This window comes from Ochotona curzoniae, unplaced genomic scaffold (genome assembly GCF_017591425.1).
Source record: "Ochotona curzoniae isolate NIBS_2020 unplaced genomic scaffold, NIBS_Ocur_1.0 scaffold_4505, whole genome shotgun sequence".
Taxonomy (NCBI): Eukaryota; Metazoa; Chordata; class Mammalia; order Lagomorpha; family Ochotonidae; genus Ochotona; species Ochotona curzoniae.
Window position 1 is genome coordinate 24,507,745 of NW_024467118.1, and position 22,090 is coordinate 24,529,834.

Genomic DNA, 22,090 nt, shown 5'->3' on the forward strand with positions numbered 1-22,090 from the left:
TGGTTGTGTGGTGGTTGTCGTTTTTTGGTTTTTTTTTTGGTTGGTTGGTTGGTTGCTTTTTTTTTTACAGGGACCAAAGACAGTTGCTTCATTATTATTATTATTTTTTTTCCCCAAAGTTTGGTGTTTTCTTGGAAGGTCAGACATCCCTTACAGAAGGGCCACACAGTGTTTTCTCAATGTGCTGTTATTCCTCAGAGAATTATGACAAGTGAGAACAACATATGGGATTGCACAGAGCAGAATCCAGAGATTTCAGTAGCTCAGGGCTAACTTATTTTAGCATGTCCAGTTGTAGAGTCCGTGTCAGCTTGTACAGCTTGTCTCACTCCAGTTCACCTTCTACCTGGACAGAAAGCTGCAAGTTTCTCCTGAAGGAAACACTGGCTGGCTTCAGTGGGGAGTTAGGTCTTTATAAAGACACAGAAGTGCAGGCATGGGCCCTGTCCCACCAGCCAACACTGGTCTTTAGGAGCACACAATTGGAGTTTAACTTTGTCAAGGCTGATTTTATTTTTTTTCCTCCTTTAAATATAAAACTGTTCTTCAAGCAGGGAAGGGCATGCATTTATGTAATGTGATTGGGGTGGACAATGAGTAGGAAGCATGGGCAAGGTGCCAGGGGAGTGTAGGTCAGGTGTCCGTTTCTCTTTGTTAGAACTTTCAGAATCATCTTTCCTTTCGGGCCAATTAGACCAAACACTACTGTAAAAAACTAGAAGCAAATTTTCATCTAACTCATTCTCAGGAATGAGGCAAAACTATTTGAATATATGTGATATCTATAGTTGATGAAATCCATGAAGATTTCTGATTCTATTCAAAGATCAGGTGATACAACAAAATCTACAAATCATTTCAAATGGCACAGTAATCAAATGTTGGCAAATCATTTGATGCACAATTAAAATATACTGTAGCACTGTTAATTATATTAAATGTCAATTCCTCTTGCATGTATTATCAGTTACTTATCATGAATTAATATAACTATCATTTGGGGACCCACTGATTTTTCTTACTTCATCATGGAAACAAATTGTTTGATATTCATTAAAATAAATTACAGCTGAAAATCTTAATGTTTAAATAAGTTCATAGAGAAAATTGGATTTAAAGTTTCATTTTCAGAATTCAGTTGTCTGCAAATATTAGGTAAAGTCCTAAAAACTCAATTCAAGAAGCATCATTTTGGAACATTATCATCTTCAAGACCAATACATCTTCAAGACTATTTCAGCTCCAGTATTCTAGTCTTTCTGAGAGAGAGAGAAAAAGAGAGACACCTTCCATCTGCCATTTCACTTCCCAATGGCCACCACGGCCAGACCTGGGCCAGGACAAAGCTATAAGCCAGGACAAAGCTGTAAGCCAGGACATACTTCTGGGTCTCCCACGTGGGCCATCCTCTGCTGCTTTCCTAGGCACATTAGCAGGGAGCTGGATTAAAAAGAATGGAAAAACAAGGATTCAACCAGATGCTTCAATCTGCAATGTGGTATTATAGGGAGAAGCTTAAGCTGTCATGCTACAATGCTTACCCCCTGAGAAATAACACTTTTTACTTGAATGAGGCTTGTTATTTTAAACGCCCAAATAATTTTCATGTCGATTGTGGCTTGAAAATACAGAACTGTTTTAAGCAACCATTTGGGATCTCCACATTCTGTTTTGGAGAGATGGGATAGAGTTCCATCTCTGCTTGTGATCCAGCTTGCTGCTAATGGGTACCTTGTGAGGCAGCAGGTGCCCTCTATGGCTGGGTCTCCGCCGTCTCTGTGGAAGCCCTAGATGTTGTGTCATGCTCCTGGCTTCAGTTTGGCCCAGCCTCTGCTAACTCTCTATCAATGGCTTTGTTTTTCCAACAAACATTTTTTAAACGGCTGGTATTTTCATCCCTGGCATCATTATTTTTCTGTCCTCTCATCTACCCCAGGCTGAAAAATATGGGTCTACAAGTAGCAGGTCGATACTTTTAAGTGTATTTTTCTTAAAAGCTTATTGTCAGTGTTATGAGATGACTTAGGATTTTTTCTTTAAACTCTATATCAGCCTGTGCCTGGTGTCACAATTTGTAGCCAGGATCTTCAACTTCTTTTACCACACAGACTCTGAATTAAAACATTCATGGATGAAGCCTGCAGTTTCCTTCTAAGACAGTCTTCCAAGGCCAGGGTCCAGGAATACTTTGGTAGAACAAAAAGGGAAAAGTGCTTTGGATAAAAGCAATGAGAGAATTCTAGTGTGGAATAGTCCTGATGACACTAAGACCCAAACGAACCTTTGTTATTGAAGAGTTGTGGCCTCTGGTAAAGTGTGAGATAACAACTGAAGACAGTCTGAACAACAAAATGGGTATACATTTGAATTCTCTTTATCTTCCATATGTCTAACAGGTCATTCAATGCAACTAGATTTCTCTAGTTACCTTTCACGGTGGACCCGGTACCTGTACACCTCTGTTCTTCATCCTTTAAAGCTGTGTTCTTCAAGGAAATCAGAAGACGTGTTTGTGCTGTGCTCAAGTATTGTAGGGCTCGTCAGACTGCTTCCAAGACTCAAGTTGGTATCAAGCAGGCTTCTGTATCCAGAATGCCAGCAGTCTCTCCCAGTTACCAAGCCTGGGCAGCACAATCACTCAGAACGTAACATCATCTTCCTATGCTTACCAGGTGGCATTACGTGGCAGCTCATCAAAGCAGGACCTTCCATTAAGATGCTTTCTAAAAAACATTGTTGACTTGAGGTACAAATAAACACTGCAGAGACAGGACTTTGACATTTCTAGTCCTTGCATCTGTGACTAATGTGGTAGAGAAAGGAGCCAAACACTTTATGCAGCTGAATTTATTTGCACAACATATTACATTTGGTAAAAATGACCAACAGCAACAGTGACAAAAAGGAAAAAAAAATAAAACAACTTTCTTTGGGGATGAACAAGCCGCTCTGGATGCCCGGGGCTGCTCTTACAGAGTAAGGGAGACAAACCAAGATGCACTTGACTAACACGCGTGGGATGGGGCATGGACTGGGTTTTTGTGCTAATAGTTCGGAAGTGCTTCTCATGTTTAGGAAGTCTTGCAAGTGTGTTGCAATGCTTATGAAATGAGCGTGTCATGGGGCGGGGGAAGGATGCCCTGGGTCTTGAGCTTAGGGCCTGGTGTAATAGGGTGGCCTTACATGTGCCTATTTAAAACTCAGAAGGTGGATTGTGAAAGAGGAGCAGTATCAACAGTTTATCAACAAATTATTTTAATGCAAATGGATCTAGTGTCCCTTCATGCTGTAAGACAGACAAACCCAAAGCAAAGGTCCTAGTGAGCGAGGGATGATCTTGGAGCCGGGAGGACGGATTGTATGTGGGCATGTCTGTAGGGCCAAGGTGAGCTCCCACGTGTTAGGAAGGGCGCTACAGGGAGGCACCGAGCTTGCGTGTGCGAAGCAAGGTCTGAAGCTGTGGGCAGGTTGATCTGGCCCCTTGGTGCTGGCCCAGGAGCACACAGTTAAGCTGGTAGGCCTGCGGCTACCTAGCTGCTTGGCAAAAATAAAAGGAACTGGAAACATTTTGCCTTTTCCTCTACATATTCCAGTAGAAATGTGACTACAAGTCTTTACAAAACTACCTTGTAGGTAAGGTATAGTTCACTGAGATTATATAGACCTGGAGAGGTTGTGAGACAATATCCAGTAAAGAGAATACATTAACACAACAATGCAGTATATTTCAGTAAAAATAGAATAAATAAAAATATTTAAGCTGTATTTAACAGGTTAATTAAAAAAAGGCTAAGATACACAAGGCATACGGAACATGGCTGCCTGCTTACTGCATCACAGATATAAAGAATGCATAGATAACTGAAGTGTCACTAAGGTACCAGGGAAGACACTGGTATCCTTCCACAGACAGATACACACATACTTTCATACATAATTTTTGGCCATGGCAGAAAGTGTCTGAACATACTGTTTAACATAATTAATTTTACAAAATTAATTTGCATTTGGTATGCAAAGCTAGTTTCAAAACAAAAGATGTGCAGGAAAGTTTTCCACATGTAAAGGCTATCATTCATCTTGATGCATCTTACAGTTGCATATATAAATCAGTTTGCTACGTAAAGCTAGCTCAGTATTCCTGATCCTGAAAATAAAGAAATATATGTCTTAAGGAATGAACAAGGGATCCCGGTAGAGATCTACAATATAAAAATGGATTTCCTGCTTAGAACTCTGAAGTTTGACTGAAATATCACATGATATCAAGATGGAAGATCCTAACTGAATTTTGAACAGCTTTTCAGAGGGCTGTCAGGAGTCTCTCAGTGGAAAATGACTTCGGATGATACTGGTTAGTTCAGATAAACTCGTAAGTAAGCTGGTGAGAAGTATAATGTATTTCTTAAAGAGTCATTTTCTTTTTTTTTTGCCATACACTGGGGTGCTAGCAAGCACTCCTGTCCCCACCCCTTTCTGCTGTGAATTGTGGTGGGGGGAGAGGGCCAGCAGGAGGCCAGAGCTCCTGCATCAGTGTCTCTGGACGCTAAGGCCATGAGCAGGGAAGACCCACCACAGGTGGCATCTCATGGATGGAAGGGGCTCAACTGAAGCAGAGTCCGGTCCTCTACAATCTATCGGAGGCATGCCGAGGGGCTGAGTGATTTGGTATTTGGGCCTACCTCCCTGCTGACACTGGAATAGAAAATTCTGAGCTTGCTGACAATGGCCACCCCCATGCTTGCTCTCTGTAGACACTCAAGTCTGGCGAGCTGGGCTGATGGGACGAGGAGGGGGCTGCCTCACTCAGTGAGCACCAGGGACCAGAGCCACACTGTCTTGTCCTGGCTTGCATCTCCTTTGGAGAGATCTTAGGCCAGTTACTTTAGCCTCTGGGTACTTCATATTTTACTTTTTCAGTGTTTGGTACTTTCTCTACCATTTTATAAGGCTCATATGTGATAAGAATGTGGAAACCATTTTGACATAGCAATACAGAAACGTATCACTCTAACTAGATGTTATAAACGTTAACTCTGACATTAAAAAGTAAACAAGACTAAATATTGAGATTGAGCTCCTTAGCAGTTTTCTTTTGAAAACAACAAAGTAAAAAAAAAAGTCTAAATGAGTGTATTTATATAGCTAAATTTTCTTATCTACACAAAAAACAATAAAATGCTGTTTTTTGGGAAACTTTGCTAAATAGTCCATGATCCCTATGAATTTCTTGCTTTGAAAATGAAATCTTTGACTCTTGAAAGCAAAAATGAAAAACATATATATATAAATTTAAAATCTATCTAGTTGAGTCCAACAAATTCCAATTATTAAACACATAAATTCAAGAAAGGTTCAACTTAATGCAGTTTGTTGCCATGGACAATAGGTGACAGACAGACAGCATTCTGGACAAAATACATTAGAGGAAGATCAAGCTGGAGGTGGAATTCTAGCAAACCTCTGCCCCTAGGATGGGGACCAGCAGAAATAACGTCATGGAGATCGAAAACAGGGGGGTCTGTCAGAAACACCAATGACATTTCCTCAAGTTGAAATTGCATATTAGCTAGTTATCAAACTAAGGAATGAAGGGCTTATGAGGAATACTTCATTTTCATGTGTGTGTGTAGAGAATGGCCGTGGTAAACTAGATAATTCTCTAGCTGCATTGTATAATATAAGGCAGAAGTTTGAAATGTGTCCCACCCGAAATGCGCTGACTTTGCTCATCTCTCTTTTAAAATAATCGGTTTGAAAACCATCCAGAAAGAAAGGCTACTTTTTGTTTGACTTTAATTTTTCCAAATTTCATTTGTTTCTTATCAATGTTTTGCTTTGTTTTCCCCCCAACATCCCACAAACAGCTGTAGACTTGAAATGGCATCCGTGTGCCACAGGGCTCGTCTGGGAAAACTGCCAGTCGGCTTCCAGACCGATGCCAACAGCCAAATTTATCCACCAACAGGTTCAAGTTCGTGAAAAACTAAAAGACGCATCCCATTTGTACAGTTCAGTGATATCGGCTATGGAGTCTAGTCCCAGGTGGACAACGGGACAAAGTGCTGGAGGACCGAGAAGGTGGCCTCGATGGGACAGGGCCAGTCCAGAAGACAGTAAAACTAATAGAGGGGCAGGCGGCGTTCGCTCTGGGGACATGCGGCTGATGGCAGGTCCCCGGGAATGGCCGTGGCTGTGCTCTGCTCCAGACGCGTGTGACGTGAAACAACGTCCACGATATTTACAGTAAGGAAAGGGCCTTCCACTGCCCGTGAGGTGACTCTGACGGCAAAAACAAGTCCTCATGCTTCTTTTCCGGTTCACAGGATGGCGGCAAGCAAGATGGGAGGGCATGCTTGTCTAACACTGGTGAAAGAGCTGTTCTCAGTGGACACAGCACCAGCCCCGGAGCAGGTCAAGCCAGTGGTGCCCTGTCCCCTTAGCGTGGCTCCCGGCCCTTCGGCTCGATGCTGCGCAGTCTCGGGCCAAGCAGCTATGGCGTCTCGGTGACGGGGCGCTTCTGTTTCAAAGTGTCAATGAGGGATAGGACCCCTCGTTTTACATTGGTGGTGACTCGCCGGGTCACTGAGTCGGCTGGGGGGGGAGGTGGCCGCACTTTCTGGGAAGGCGGCCTGGCTACCAAGCACTTCTGATACCGCAACTGAAAATAAAAAAACAACGTTCAATCACACTTTTTTTTTCTTTCTTCCTGTTTAATGGGACTTACAACACTGGCCGGCACACTGTCTTCCCAGAAGGGAATGGCCCAGCTCCTCAGCATCAGTCCAAGAGCTGGCTTTTTCCTTTATGCAGTTGTTTTGTCTGAGATTCTCCTAATGGCTCATTGGGCTTGGAAGAGGTGTTTGGCTTCAGGATGCAACGGGCACACCTCCTGGTCAGCGCGCTAGTGAGGGCAGAAAGGACTGGCTGGTGCCAACAGCACCGTTACCCACGTGACAGCTCTTGCCAGCCTCATTTTCTTCTGCAGTACAATGGGGACTCGTCCAGTGGGTTTAGGGTTACGTAAGGAACACATGTAAGGCATCACCAGAGGGCCTGGCAGTGCAGAGGTGCCCTGAGACACTTGTCCCCATGCTCATGGCTTGAGAATACAAGACTGCTGTGTCTTAATTCCAGGAACCATCCCACATGTAAGTCTAAATCCTACTGAATTCATTTTTAAGAAACCTGTCGGCAATGACACCACCAATAATGTCTGTCTTCAGAAACGCATTAACGCATTTCACTGACTTTGGCATGAATGCAAAGATAAGCAATTCTTCAAAATTAAACAGTTAAAAATTTTCTCCTAGTCCAAGTACCATGAATTCTTTTGCTGTTTTTTTTTTTTTAAATCAGCTTAAATATCAGGAGGTTCTTTACAGTTTCAGGATAGGCTGCTGCTTCTAATCACCATAAAATGTCCATGGCAAAACTCAAGGGAAAGGCGGTGTCCCTGTCACAACATCCGAGCACACAGGCCACCGGTCCTTCCCATCCCAGCCATGTGAAAGGGATGATACAGAAGGCTGTGTGTGAGGACTTCTGCCAGGTTCCCATCATAGCCTAAAGCATGAGTTAATTGCAGGCAGGGGTGGCGGTACTCGACCTTGGCCTTGTAATCTCAAACAGCAGTGGCCCATGTAGCCGTGTGAGCCACAGCCGTACAGAACCAGCACTTCTCTTGGAGACCTCCACTCCGTCCTACCCTGCCTTTTACCAGAGCATTCCTAGGCCTGGCCTCTCCCACACAACTGAAAAGCTAAGAAGAAAGTGACCTGAAAGAGAGCATGTCATGCTGTATCTTGGGTGGTGGTGATTCAGATGGGGAATCTTGCAGCTCTGAATCGACAGCATAGCTAGGGGGATGGGAGAAGTTGCACCCTGAGCAGGGTGGGGTGCCTCTCTCCTGCACTGGATGGGCAGCCGCATGGTGCAAGGCTGGCAATCAGAAGAGAAACTACAGCCTGTGATGAAGCTAATTATTTAATTGTCATTAGTGTCTGCAATGGATCCTAGGGCTTCTTTAGATGCAGCACCTGTCACTCCCAGGCCAGTCCAGGCAGCGGCCCTGTGATGTCTTTCACAGCCTCTGCCCCTCAAGTCCCTACTGCCTCTCACTGTCTCCCCACCTCACTGGTCCTGCCCTGGCCTCCTCTCTGTTGGTTTCTGTCTTGCTTTGTTACATGAGCAACCTATATGAGAACCTCTGCTGGAGCCAATCAGACTTTGACATGACGTCGCAGCCAGCTCCTGCAGGGTACATCTTGGCTCAGCAGCACAATCTGCTGCGGCCTTTGGGGCTTCCCAGCATGCAGTTTTCTTCGGGCTTTTGCAACATCTGCCATCTTAGGTACTCCAAGAATATCTGCAGGATGAATCAGGATGTGTGATCTGAGGTGACACTATCCAGGTGCTGATGGGAGCCCTGGCTTTGCTAGCCAGCAGGTGTGGGGTTGCCCCAGCCCTGTCATTCATCGGCTCAGTAAGCTCGCTAGGCTCCTGTTCTCAACAAAGTAGAATAAAACCGTGACCTCACAGTGGCTTGGGGAGGATGGAGCTAACGGAAGAAGAAAATAAAACAGGCAGTAAGACTGCGAGCAACCCTTGGAAACAGAAATCATTCCACATGATTCAAGTACTGAGCTGAGCCCACGCAGTAGCAGCAGCCGTGGGTGTGACTGGCGCTTCCTGATCACAAATTGAGATGGATGTGGGGGTCCAGAAGGAGTAACCTTGAATCCTGTATACTGGTGATTGCCCGCCGGCAGAGCCCCGGTGCAGCCCTGCTTGTGTAACCACTTCCCTCAATTCTGGGCACACGAAGATGTTGAGCGCCCCGCATGGACCCAGACTACTCACCATGCAGGCAGCCTGCACCGCCTCGGACACATTTCCGGCGTTCGGCTCGCACCAGAACACGTGACACTCAAAGCGCTGGTTGCCCGTGTCCATGATGAAGGCAAACGTGTGGACGTCCTTCCCCACGCCCATGAAAGACAGGAACCGCACGCGACACTCCACCAAGATCTCTTCTTCGCTCTGCAAAGAGACATGGGTGAGTTTGCCGCTGCCCCTGGGAAGCCTGGGAGCCATCCTCAGAGCATGTCCACAGCGTCAATTGTAACATCGGGGCAGAGTGGGGGCATGCAGGGATGCACTGATGACCTGTGTGTTTTCCAGGGAAGCTCACACCCTGCCCGCTGCAGGTACGGGCCACTCTGCCACGAGCACAACACTGGCTTGCCTTCTCGGAACATACTGCAGTAGTGGTGTGCCACAGGACTGTGTCCTCAACCCACTGACCATGGGTCTGTGAGTGTCCTGGGGGAGGCACTGCTTGACCCCTCACCTCCAGGAGAAAGGACTTTCCTGTATGGCTCTTTCTCCATCCAATCTTCTTGCCTAAGTAACACAGACCCCATTCAGTCACACTCAAACCAGGTAAAGTAAAAAGTTGCCACATCATTTTCCCCCCTTTCCTGCAACATGGTATCCCTGAAGGGCAGTGTAAAGAAATGCTTGGGGGAACCAGTGCTGTGACAGTGGGCAAAAAGCCACCGCCCGCAATGCTGGCACACCACATAACTGCTGGTCTGAGTCCCAGCCATTCCACTTTCCGATCCAGCTCCTTGCTAACGATCTGGGTAAAGCAGTAGAGGATTGTCCAAATGCCTGGCCCTGCACCCCCGTGGGGAACCTGGAAGCAGCTCCTGGCTTTGGTCTTGCCTTGCCCTGGCTGTTGCAGCTCTCAGGAATGAACCAGCAGGTGGAAGAGCTCTCTTTTCCTGTCTCGCCATTGCTCTTTTTATAACTTTGCCTCTCTACTAAATAATAAACTTTTTTTAAAAAAAGAAATGCTTCCATAATTCAATCTTGTGATGGTTAACAATGCTACATCATCTGCACCCACCAGATGCCATTTTCTAAAAAGCTAAAAGACAGACAGACGGAAAGCCTCCAGATTGCTGCTTTACTCCCCAGATATCTACGATGGCTTTCAGTCAGGGGCCAGAGCTGGGAGCTAAGACCTCAAACCAGGTCTCCCATGGGAGTCGCAGGAAACCCATCACTTGAGCCGTCACCTGTGCATCATCAGGAAGCTGGGGTCGAGCAGAATTGGGACTCACACCCAGACACTGATACAGGTGCGAATGACTCAGCCGCTGCCCTAAACACTCACCCCCAGATACACACTCTGAGTTGGTCCACACCTCCAGCACTGCAGGTGAGGGAACCTCTCTGCTCCTCTGCCAAGGGTGAACTGGGTATGAAGGTGACCCCCGGGAGACAGAGGCAGACCACAGGAGCAGCCTCCCCAGAGCTGGTCTAGTCAGCTGTGTGATGCTGGGCAAGTTGCTTCACCTCTCTGTGCTTCAGTGTCCTCCATAGCAATGGGATAATATGGGTGGAGGTTGATGCTGCCCTCTTACCCAGAGGACGAATGACCCCTTCCACTACAGACAGCACCCAGGGTCTTTCCTAAAGGATGCACCTTTGGTGTCCTGACCCCTGTCAGCTTGGTTAGCACTGAGGCACTAGAAAGGACCAGAACTCTCAGCTGCTGAGCAAGCTGCATTCCTGTCACTCAGGCACCAGTCGCACAGGGCTCAACCTCTTGGGCGAGATGAGAAGCCCAGAGTAGAAGTTTCGGGTCCAGAGGTAAGCAGAAGGGGCACAACCTGAGGCCCAGAGATAGGGCTGAATTCTTTCTTCAAAAATAAGACCACCGAATCATTTAATCAGTCCATTAATCTGAGATACACACACGCACACACATGCAATCAATCTTTCATCTGCTGATCACTGCACCAAAACCCAAAACAGCCAAACTGGGTCAGGCCAGAGCAGGGAGCCCAGAACTGCATCCTGATTCCCTATGAGGGTAGCAAGAAACCAAGTACTGGAGCCGTCACCACTGCCTCCCAGTGTCTGCATTAGGGAAGCTGGGGGGGGGGGGACGGTGGAGCCAGGACTGCACCCAGGCAGTGTGATGTGGGCTGCAGGCACAGTGATCAGTGCCAACCATGAGGCCAAACCCCCTGTCTGGAAGGCCATTTTCATGACATGTAGGCATGACTCCTGGGAGGTCAAGCTCCTGTGTTCCTCTCCTAGTTTCGCGAGGAGACAACTCAATCTGAAAGCTCACCAGACAGTCCAACCCCTGCCAGGATGCCTGCTCACCTTGCCACTGATGACCGTCACAGTAGCATCAGCGACGTTCATGTTCACCGACGGCCAAGCCTCCTTGTCGGATGAGGTCATGAGACTTTCGATGGCACTATTGAGGGTGTCCATGCCTATGGAAGGGAAGGACAGGTGAGAACGCCCTGAAGCAGTCCTCTCTCTCAAGTGTGGGCCCATGGTGGTGCCAGGAGACAATGCAGGGCACAGCCTCAGATGTGCTTACAAGAAAGGTAGTGCAGCTTCTCCACCAGGAAGAGGGTTTGTGGGCATCTCCAGTCATCCACTGAGGCTTGTCCTGTCTGATCAGGGCATGGTGGTCCAGGGTCTCTCTCTCCCCACTCAGCAGATGCCCCAGCCTGGAGGCCGTAGGCAGTCCTCAGGTGCGCATCCTCAGAAAGAGGCTCCAAAGGAGCCAGCACCTGTCCCAACAGCCCGGCCTTGCTGCATCCTCTTATTTAACTAAGGTCATGTTAGCACGGCGCCTTTCCCTGGGCAGGTGGACATTCCTGGCCTTTTCGGGGGGAGGGAGGAGGAAGAAGATGGTACCAGCTCTACTGTGGTAGGATTCACACAGAATCCACTCACTGATAGCATGTGGTTCAGTGGTTTTTCAGTCTATTCAGAGAGCCGTCATCATCCCGCAGGTGCCGTGTAGCTTGCTGTGACTAATCACTTTCACTCAGTGTGATGTTTTCAAGTGGCAGCCATGCTTAGTGTGTTTGTCAAACCGACTCCCTCTGTATGGAACGACCTCATTTTAGCCATCATTTATCAAAGACATTTGGGCTGTATTCACCTTTTGGCTACTAACAATGTTGCTGCTAGGAACACCTGTGTGGCCAGGTGCTTTCAGTGCTCTGGCTTCCAGGCCTGAGGGTGAAGTCACTGGGACCCAGGGAGCTTTGTTGAACCTTGAGGAACCATTACACTTTTCTTCAAAGCAGGTGTGCCCTAGCAGCAGGGTACGAGGGGTCTGAGTTCCCCACAGGCTCTTTCATCCCAGCTGCCTGTCAGCTTGCTATGGCAGAGCAGCTGAGCTTCACTGAGATATGGGCTGGATGCTGTGTCTGCCACTTGGGATTACTCCACAAAAGGAGGGTATGAAGGCTCCTTTGGAACTTTCTACCTGCCCACCTGACCAGGGGACAAGAATAGAAGCAGGTAATGGGTGGTGGTGGGGTGGCTTGATTCAAGACAAGGCCATGCTGTGAAACAGCTCTCGTGTGTGTGTGTGTGTACACCTCCCAGGAGCTCTACGACACAGAACACAGGTGGTACATACCGACTGGTTTGTCTACAGGCAGCATTCCCAGGTACTGCACGTGGAACTTCTGCACCAGCTCCGTCTTTGGTGTTGGAAAGTCTACTGTAGGGAACAAAGCACCACATCTTTCTCAGTGGCTGTCCAGAGGCAGACACGCACAAGCAGCCAGCGCTGCATGTCATCTGGGACGCTTCGAACGCCCAGTGCCATACGGCCCCGTGCTCCCGAGCACAAATGCAGCGACTGTTTCAGATGCACAGCTCTTCTTCCTGCGCACCCAGAGGCTCTGTGGGGCAGACCCCTGCTGGGCTTTCATGGCAAGGTGGGGGAAGATCAGAAGACAGGAGCTGGGACATGTGAGCAAGCTGCTGCTGCTGCTGTTGCCACTTTGATGCATGCTCTGTAAGTGCTTTTTGATGTTCTGTGTCATGTGTGATTAAGTCCCAGAAAATACTGAATCACAAGGGCCCAGAAACACAGCAAAAGCAAGAGAAGCATTCCCCCAACTGTCAATACACATATTTTTAGGCTAGCTGGCCCTTACACTGGGCTGCACATGAGGTGGAAAACCACTAGCAATGATACCCATGGGGTTATCTGGTGACATCTGATCCAGCCCAGCCCTTGTGTCCCGCTAAGACCCCTGGTGTGAGCTCAGCATGTGTTTGCCGAGTGAGGCATGTCGTCGAAGGAAATGAGGAACGTCATACAAGCATCTGAGACCCCTTCACTCTCACAGGGGTGGAAAGTGTCGTGTGAAGACAGGAGAGGTGGCCGCCCCCTACCTTGCAAAGGGACATCCAGGTTTGCATTGGTCCTCTCCTGCAAGGAGCTGCAGGCCAGGGCTTTGGCGTTCTTTCGCTCGGCCATGATCTAGGGATGGGAAAACATAGTCAAGGTGCATGTTACACAGGGATGGTGTCTCTCTCACACACAGGCACAGACACCCGGGCTATTAGAGGAACAGAGCTCATTTTCCTGTTGCAGCCTTTCTGAGAGCAGCCCCAGGCTCCCAGTGAGTGTGCAGCTCGCCCTGTGCATCTGCACTTTTCACACCACAAATTTAACCAGCTGCAGATGGAAAACATTACTGCGGATACACTGAGACTCAGCCTGGCTGCTTTTACACTTGAACACACGGATGTTTTTCTTGTCCCTACCCCTTAAAGAGTGTAGCAAGTACTTGCATAGCATTTCTATGGCTCTGGATAGTGAAAGGAACCTGGAGACGATTTACAGTATCATAGGAGGTTATATGTGAAATGCTTCACATCACATCAGGGACTCAAGCATCCGTGGATGCTAAGGCAACTACTTTAGTAGCAGCCTGAACAACACTTACCTCCTTACACCCCAGGTGCAAGCATGGTACACACTCCCCTGTCCTACTGCGCCCCTAAACCCGCTTGGGAAAAGCAGCAGAGAAAGGCAGATGGCTGTGCTCGGCCCCACTTTACCTTGGAACAGATTTCGTGGAGGCTTGTGGCGATGGCTTTTGCTGGCGTGTCACATCGAAATACATGACATTTCAAAATTCTTGTGTCTTTGTCCCTTGCCACGTAAGCAAAATCCCTGTGTAAACAAGATGTAACAGCAGGTGACAAGAAGGAATCTAAACCAAGTAAGCTGGTTAAGGATGCTGAGGGAGCTGGCTGATGAATGTGGGCGATAACAGCATGTATACATTGATGCAACACAAACTAAGGCGTCTCTAACAATCCTTAATGAGAACTATGCTTTGCAGGGCCCTTTGCTACAAACATGATGACCATGAAACAGAACACAGGCTTGAGAAGGGCGTAAATGATGTGATGACATGCACAGTGGGGCAGGAGAAGCAAAACAAAAGGCCCTGATGTGTGAGCACACGCCTGGAGACTGGGCAGGGCTTATGGCTACTGGCGGCTGCTCACGACATCTCTACAGGGTATGCTGCGACACCAGGGGATGGCACAAATCCCATCAAGGACACCTGCTGCTGTTCCACAGGATCAGCATGGCAGAGAGCCAGCAGTGTTTGTCTCCAACATGTAGAGATCATGGGCTGTGACGTCATAGCTTCCAAAGAACCAGAACACAAGACAACAATTCCCACTTGCTACTGGAAACTGGTGGCTCCAAGAAGAAAGTGCTTACACAACAGACGTGCCTGGCTCTATCTGTTACTAAATGCATCTCAGCAATTCATCTGCGGCCTATGGCGAGCCTTGGTCAAACTACAGGTGAGTTTATTTGCAGCTGCTTTTCTCACTGGCAGAATGGGAGAGCTCCTCTTGGACAAATGCTTTTCCCAGTGGAGGTGTGGCTTCTTCAGAAAGGCAGAGAGAACTTGCCTCTGGACAATTTCTATGGAGACAACTGCTCTGGAGGCAATTGTGCATTGTGAGGGTGTGGCCAGAGAAATCCTGGGGCTCTGGGCTAGGAGACTTGGGGTGACAGTTGGACTGGCCAGAGGAGCCTGCTCCTTTGCCTTGCCTTGCAGAGGGTCTCCCTAAGCCCAGGATCTAAAAGTCAGGAATTACCTGGCAGTCCAACAGGCACTTAAGCCTCAGCCAATCCACACTTGACCTCTGCACCTGGCCTCCTCATGGTCAACATTAGACTCTCTCATCCCCTCTCCACACCCAATCCCATGCCTGTCCTGGTAATTTCCTGAATCCATCCTTATTGGTAATTTCCTGAATCCATCCTTAGGATGCTGATCCATCCATCAGCATCCTAAGCAGGTGGTCCTTTCCCGGTGTCACCACCTTGGGGATGCTCAGAGCTTGGCTAGTATGGGCACTGCCCAGTACTCCACACTGGGACATAAGTGTCTGACTCCATGTAGCTGATCATCCCCACTTACCTCCAACACCCTGCCCAGGCCTGGCTATTGCAGGGCCTATAGCACACACCCCAGCTTCCCTGTTATGGCCTTCAGTCAGCCACACATGGCAGTGGGCAGAGGGCCAGGGCTGGGGCTGGCTGAGGTTCAGGGTTTGGACGTTGAGGGACCAGCACTCTATTTGACCATCATTGAGGTAACACAAAGCCAACACACCTCCTGTGTACCCAGCATAGCAGCATAAACTTGGCTCTGCTCCTGCTGGCTTTTCCGTCTCCACTGGAGAACTTCTCACACCTCTCTCTTTAGCCCTCCAGGTCTAGCCACCAGTTTCTGAGGCCCAGCCTCTCCAACACTCCAGGGCCACCCCCACAAAATTCAAATCCCCTTTGTATAACAGGATTTGTCTTCTCACTCTGTTCTCCCTGAGGTAGAATCCCCTCTGGGCCCCATTGGGACACTCCATTCTCCCCACTGTGTCTGTACTGGTTTCCTATTGCCACCCCCTGCCCTGATACCGGTCCTGCCAAGCCCTCCGGCCCCAGAGGTTGATTTGTGTCTACCTGTGCTATGAATTAAAGTCCCACCCCAGCAGGGGAAGTGCCCATTTGCCTGGGTCTTTGGTAGTTACTTTCCAGCCTTAAATCTGCTTCCTTAAAAGGGACAGAGTCAGGCACAGTCAGAAGGCAGTGTTGTGAGGTTCAAGGTGCCCACGCTGGGGTCCCACTCCTGTTTCCACTTGGTTTTATTTGTGGAACATCCTCCCTATCACCACCCCAACAAATCTGATAATGAAAACACTCCCAAATCTGAAACTCTGAGAGTGGCCACAGGATGCCATGGGTGGAATTACCCGCCATGAAATCTTTCTTCCTGCTCAAAGAGTTAGCAAGATCATATGAAATGAACTTCAGGTTACATGGAGAAGGCATCTGAGATATAAATGAATCTCATGTGTAGATATGTATCCTATCCCAAGATACCTTGTCATGCAGATGAAAATATTCTAAAATCTGAGGCTGGGGGACCTATAAACTGAGACTTATGGGTTCAAGCATCTCAGGATAAGGGGCTCCTCAACTGAGAGGACCTTTGCTATGGAATGGAACCTCATCTTGCAGTGAGGGGATTGAGGGACATGAGGTCCAGGTGGCCTGGACTCCAAGCCTCTCTGATGGGGACTTCTGGGATCCCTCACTGGCTCCCTGTGTCTGGCAGGCTTCCGGGTGCATCAATGCCAACAGGAGTAGGAACGGCTCGCTCCAATCCCACTGCAGCTCTGTACCTGCTGCTTTTTCCTAGGCAACCAGGAGGCTTCATTCACAACAGTTACGGCAGTGACTGTGGCTCAGGGGCAGGTGGTTGATGCCTGAAGGGCAGCCATCTGGAAGTACATCCTCTCCCAGGCAATGTTGGGAGACTCCAGTTGACCCCTTCCTCTCCCCTCCTTTTATAATCTTATCAGTTCCTTGCTTCTTTCCAGGTACCAGTTAATAGATTAAGGAGGCAGAGATCTACCAGTCCCTGATGGTGAACCAGCTCAGTACCCACCCCTCCTGAGGCAATATCTGATCCCCAGGAAAAAATGAGTTTCTTTTGTTCCTCACCATGGAGGATGACATTGATGTAATTTCTATTTTATTCCTGCAGGACACATCCCAAGCCTCCGTGAAGTGGCTGACAGTCAGGCACATAGGGTTGGTGAGAAGCAGCAGCAGGGCCAGAGGCCTGGCAAGCTGAGCAACTTGCCTAGTGACCAGTGGACACAGAGCTGGCTGCTCCCATTCCATCACCAGCGACGCCACGCAAACAGCACCTAGGACCACTCATTCTGAGAGCACAGCTTCTCAGCATGAGCCCTTTTGCACACAGTCGTCTAATAACCCATGGCACCTCAACCCCCGACAATGGGTCCTGCTTCTTATTTCAGGGAACTGTGACATGGAACTTTGTACATGTGGAAGGTTTAGGACCTTGAGGTTGGGTTACTGGTCCTGGCTTATCTGGGGAGCCCAAGGAAAACACAAGGGCAAGGCTGAGCCTCCCTCCTCCTGCAGGAGTCTCCAGAGTCACACAGCTCTGTCAACCCAGTGTCAGTGAACATGCCTGGGCTGTTTTCAAGCCACTGTGTTTCTCACAGCCAAGCTGCTGTCTGCCGAGGATGTGGTAGAGGCACATGTTTCCACTTTTCCCCGCAGGTTCCTCTAGATGTCAATCCATCTGAGATATTTTTGTCTGAAACGTGGCAGTAAGGACCATTTCTGCTCTCCCCTATAGCTCATTCATTGACAGCACTGGCCCAGGTGCCACCTGCTAGGGCAGACGCTGTCCATTCAGGAAGTCGCCCCACCTCCACTGGATTTCTTGCAGGGGTGGGAATGGCTGAGTTTTCTTTTGTGAATCAGGACGTAGAAAGCTTGTGGCCTGTGAGTTTCAAACCTGAGCTGTAATTGAAATGATCCAAGTAGCCTTGAGCTACTTGGCCACTGAGCCCTGCACTTCGGCCTCTTTGCGCACCTGTCCTTTTTATGGCTCCATCCACAATGACTTTCCTGGAGCTGGTCTAGGGTTCTGCAGGAGGCAGATGTCCACGCCACAACATCTTTGACAGCCTCAGACTTCTTAATGGCAGAGAACAGAACCAAGCTTGCTTTTCTTATTCTCCGCTGTACACTCTAATCTCCCTCCAGGGGCTTATTGCAGCTTCACAATATGAATGAATAAACAACTCCTTACTTAAATGGAGTCTAATAAAAAAACAGCCAAGTCAGAACTACTCCTCCTTTCCATAAGTCTGTCTGCCTTGCAATTCTCTGCGGGTAAATGCAATTGACTTATGTGCTAACCTCTCAAATGAAACTAAAGGGATGGGCATTTGGCTTAGTAGCTGATATGCCAGTTCAGATACTCATGTTCCTCATCAGAGGCCTGGGGTTTCACGTTCACCTCTGGCTCCGGAATCCAGCTCTCTGCTACTGGAGACTCCTGGCCCAAGCGACTAGGCTCCTGCCACCTACGCGGCACACTGGGATTAAGTTTTGGCTCCAGCCTGGCCCTGCTCTAACACTAGCTGGCATTTGGGGAGTGAATCAGAAGACAGGAGTGATTTTGTTTAGAAAAATATTTTTTTAAGACTTATTTATTTATTTTTGTTGGAAAGGCGGATATACAGAGAGGAGGAGAGACAGAGAGGAAGATCTTCCATCCGATGATTCACTCCCCAAGTGACCACAACGGCTGGAGCTGAGCCAGTCCGAAGCCAGGAGCCAGGACCTCTTCTGGGTCTCCCATGTGGGTACAGGGTCCCCAGACTTTGGGCCATCCTCGACTGCTTTCCCAGGCCACAAGCAGGGAGCTGGATGGGAAGCAGGGCCATTGGGATTGGAACTGGCAACCATATGGGATCCCGGTGTGTGCAAGGCGAGGACTTTAACTTCTACGCTACCACGCTGGGCCCCTAGGAAAAGTCCTTCCCAGGTGGGACTTTGAAGAATGAGCAACTACAGAGGGCAGCTACAGAGCCCTCAGTTGCTCCCTAGGCTCATTCTTTAAAGTCCCACCTGGGGAGGCCTCTGTCCGGCACTGCACAGGAGAGGAGCTCAGGAAGACAGCAGGTGACTCCAGGGACACAGAAGCGAGCCCAGGTGGGAGTGGAGTGAGCCGGCAACTACTCTCGCTTCCAGGAGGCTCACCTTCCATTCAGCCTCACGCCCCATCTCCTGGGAGGCGCTCCCCACCAGGCCTCCACAATGGCAAAATGCTCTGCCTAAGCCAAGCTTGCAGTCACCAGTGGGTTAAACAGACAGTCTGTTTCCCACAACATGTTTGTGAAGGCCAGCCCAGGACAGGAGTTTGGTCCATGATGGTTTTATTACAAATGAGGGAAAAAGAAGTCTCAGGAAAAGTCCACTTTGGAATCCTGTCTCCTTATCCATGAGGGATGTTCTAAGAAATGTCTGCACTACCTGGACTTCACTGAACCTTGCTAAAGGTTCCCCAGCTCCCCTGTCTTCCTGACTCATCTGTCCATTGTCACCGCAAGTCACCAGATTGTTCCTGCTGTACAGGGTGGGTCCCCCTGTAGACCTGGATGAAACGACAGCCACAGGACATCCCCTGGATACTACAGCTCCAGCCTTCTCTGACTAAGGCGCTCTTTCTGGATCCTTCCACCTGCACAGGACCTGGCACTAGATCCATAAGGAACTGAGAAGGTTGGCACATAGGAAAACACAGTGTGGCTGGCTTCTGCATTGAACCAAAACACAGATGGACAGGGTGTCTCCAAGGAGTACGACTGTCGACAGTGTCTGCTCTCAGAAGAGGGAGGATCAGGCGAGAGAGGGAGAAAGGGCCACTGCAAGTACCACCTGCCTGGGGGGACACTCGGAATGCTGCACACACTCTTGGCTTTTCTACTCGGCACGATAAGCACCATTAGTGGGCATCATTATCCTGACCCAGCTCAGGCTCTGGCTTAGTCACCTCAACGGGCTCTCTCTCCTCCTTTGCCAGCTTTGCAAAGCCACAACTGCACTCATCAAAGGGGCATGGCTGTACCAGGATTGGCAGCAGCTTGCCATTCACATTTCAAGCAACTGCCCAGGAGATTTGGATAAACAGTCAGGGCTGGCACAGACGTAGGAGGCGCTGGCCATTCTCTCCTTCAGATGAGGACACTTACAGTCGCATGCTCTGACCTCATGCTACAGAAACTCCTACTGCTGCCCCAGGCCAGGACCTCACTCTAAAATGGTTTCAAAACAAACAAACAAACAAACAAACAAAAATCAGGCAAGAGGCAAATTCAGTTCATCAGCCAGTCTCCCGTTCCCTCCTGCAGCTCAGCTTCAAGGGAAAGGAGTAGTTGTGGGCCAGGGTCAGAAGCAGGGAGCTGGCAGCAGACATGGAGCCTGGTCAGAACTCCACCTCCCAGCTCCTAGCTCCCAGCTTGACTGCAGCAAGTGCCAGAGAGGGCCCCTAGGCCTCTTGTCCAGCTTCTCCTTTCTCCCAGCAGGAATGCAGTCTTTGTTCTGGGACAAAGCTACAGAGCCACAGAACTTCAGGCTCCCAGACAGGCTCGCATTCTGAACCTCACATGGCTCTCACCTCACAGCTCCTCCCTGCCTGTGGTCACGTCCTTCTCACAGTGGGCAGGACGGAGCAGAATTCCACACAATCAAGCTGCTAACAGACACCGAAACCAAGTCAGTGCTTCCGGTTGGTGGCCTAGTCCCAATCTCACCAGTCAAGCTCTGAAGAACACAGAACATAAAACTGCTGGAATCCAATCTCCAAGGTGTGCGAGCAGCCTCTTTGGGCAGCATGACACCAAGCCTCAGCATTTCTGTCCCATCTGTTCTCCGAACCCCAAGGAGAACCACCTGGGATGCTGTCACCTGCCCCCAGCCATGGTCAGACACAGCAGACAACTGGGGCCCAGGCTGCAGCCCCAGGCAGACGGTTACACAAGACGAGACCGCGTCCTGCCTTTGGAAGGCAAGGGCGGCCGTGACAATGGCGATGAGGCATGAGGACAGCAAGGGAGCGCTGCCAGGCACACACACACCATGGAGGGGCAGAAGTGACAACGGGTACGGTTACCTCTCTCTGAGTCCAGGAAGGCATGAGGAAACAGAGCAGAAACAAGGCGTTAGCATTCACACGTGGCAGCCGGCAAGGAAAAGAGTCCTGTTAGCAGAAGTTCCCAATGCTGTCCTTCCCTCTCACCCCGCAGCCCTGCAGCCCTCACCCGGCTTCCAGACCTTATTTTAGCTACACTGTTTCCCCTGGGAGTATGTATTTTGAGCCATGTTAGGAGGAAGCAAAGAGGTGCCAGCTGAATCTGCAGAAGCAACAGTCCCTGGGAGGGGAGGGAACCAAACTTAAAATACCACAGTCAATACAGGAAATGGTCTGCAGTCAACACTGGCAGAGGACCTGGCTTCCTGTTCCAGCTCCACCTGCTCCCAGGAAAGGACACACACACGTGGACACAGACCAGCCTTACCCGTGTCACTAACACTCCTGACACTCGAGGAGCACAGGTGCAACCGCGAAAGCCTGGAACTGGCCCTGAATTGCACCCTTGCAGAGCAGAGGGTCAAGGGCAGAGATGTGAGAGGCCATGGATGAGAGCTCCAGGGTCAAGGCCGACAGAGACGCGCCAAGAAGAGAGGAAGGAGTGGCATTTGGGCAGGTGCAGAGAGCCATTCGTGGCTGGCAGCTGCCCAATTTTGAGTTTCACCCAGAAAGATGCCCTGAGTCCCTGGAGAAGTCCCAAGCAAGTCATTCATTCCCCCACCCTTGACTCACGGTTACCTCCGTTTCCTTCTTCTGGCCTTGCGATAGCCGAATGCCAAGGGCCCAGGGCAAGAGTTACACACAGGTACTGCACATGCAGTGACAGGTTGGAAGAGGAGAGAGCACAGGGTGGATGAGGAGTACGGAAGGTAGGCGCAGCCACAGAACCTAGCTACGTCAGGAGCTCCACGGTCAGGGTCACGGAGCGGCTGGTAGGGCCCTGCAGGGCTGACAGCCAAAACCCTGGTGTGAAACTCCAAGCAGGCAGGGCAGTAACTAGCCATGCCACTTGCTGCACACTCCCAGGCTCTGAGCAGATGGAGCAAAAATGGCTGGTTTGCAAGTGTCATCTGCAGGGATAGGATTATGGAGGATTATGGATAGGATTATGGATGTACCTGTTTGAGTACCAGACAGACAACAAAAGATAAGGCACCATGGCACAGGCAGCAGCACTACTGTGTATTTTATTTTATTGGAAAGGCAGGTTCACAGATCTTCCATCCATT

At 49.3% G+C, this 22,090-nt stretch overlaps 1 protein-coding gene across 1 annotated transcript in view; it reads right to left on the bottom strand.

Moving 5' to 3' along the window:
• Positions 1–5,818: 5,818 nt before the first annotated feature.
• Positions 5,819–22,090, bottom strand: part of APBB2 (amyloid beta precursor protein binding family B member 2) — a 142,118-nt gene continuing 125,846 nt past the window's right edge. The window contains exons 9-14 of the mRNA XM_040966332.1: positions 13,909–14,023; positions 13,237–13,324; positions 12,470–12,553; positions 11,185–11,300; positions 8,863–9,042; positions 5,819–6,661 (exon numbers count right to left, since the gene is read on the bottom strand). Coding sequence (XP_040822266.1) covers positions 6,494–6,661; positions 8,863–9,042; positions 11,185–11,300; positions 12,470–12,553; positions 13,237–13,324; positions 13,909–14,023 — 751 coding nt within the window. The 3' untranslated portion in view covers positions 5,819–6,493. The remainder of the gene's footprint in view (positions 6,662–8,862; positions 9,043–11,184; positions 11,301–12,469; positions 12,554–13,236; positions 13,325–13,908; positions 14,024–22,090) is intronic.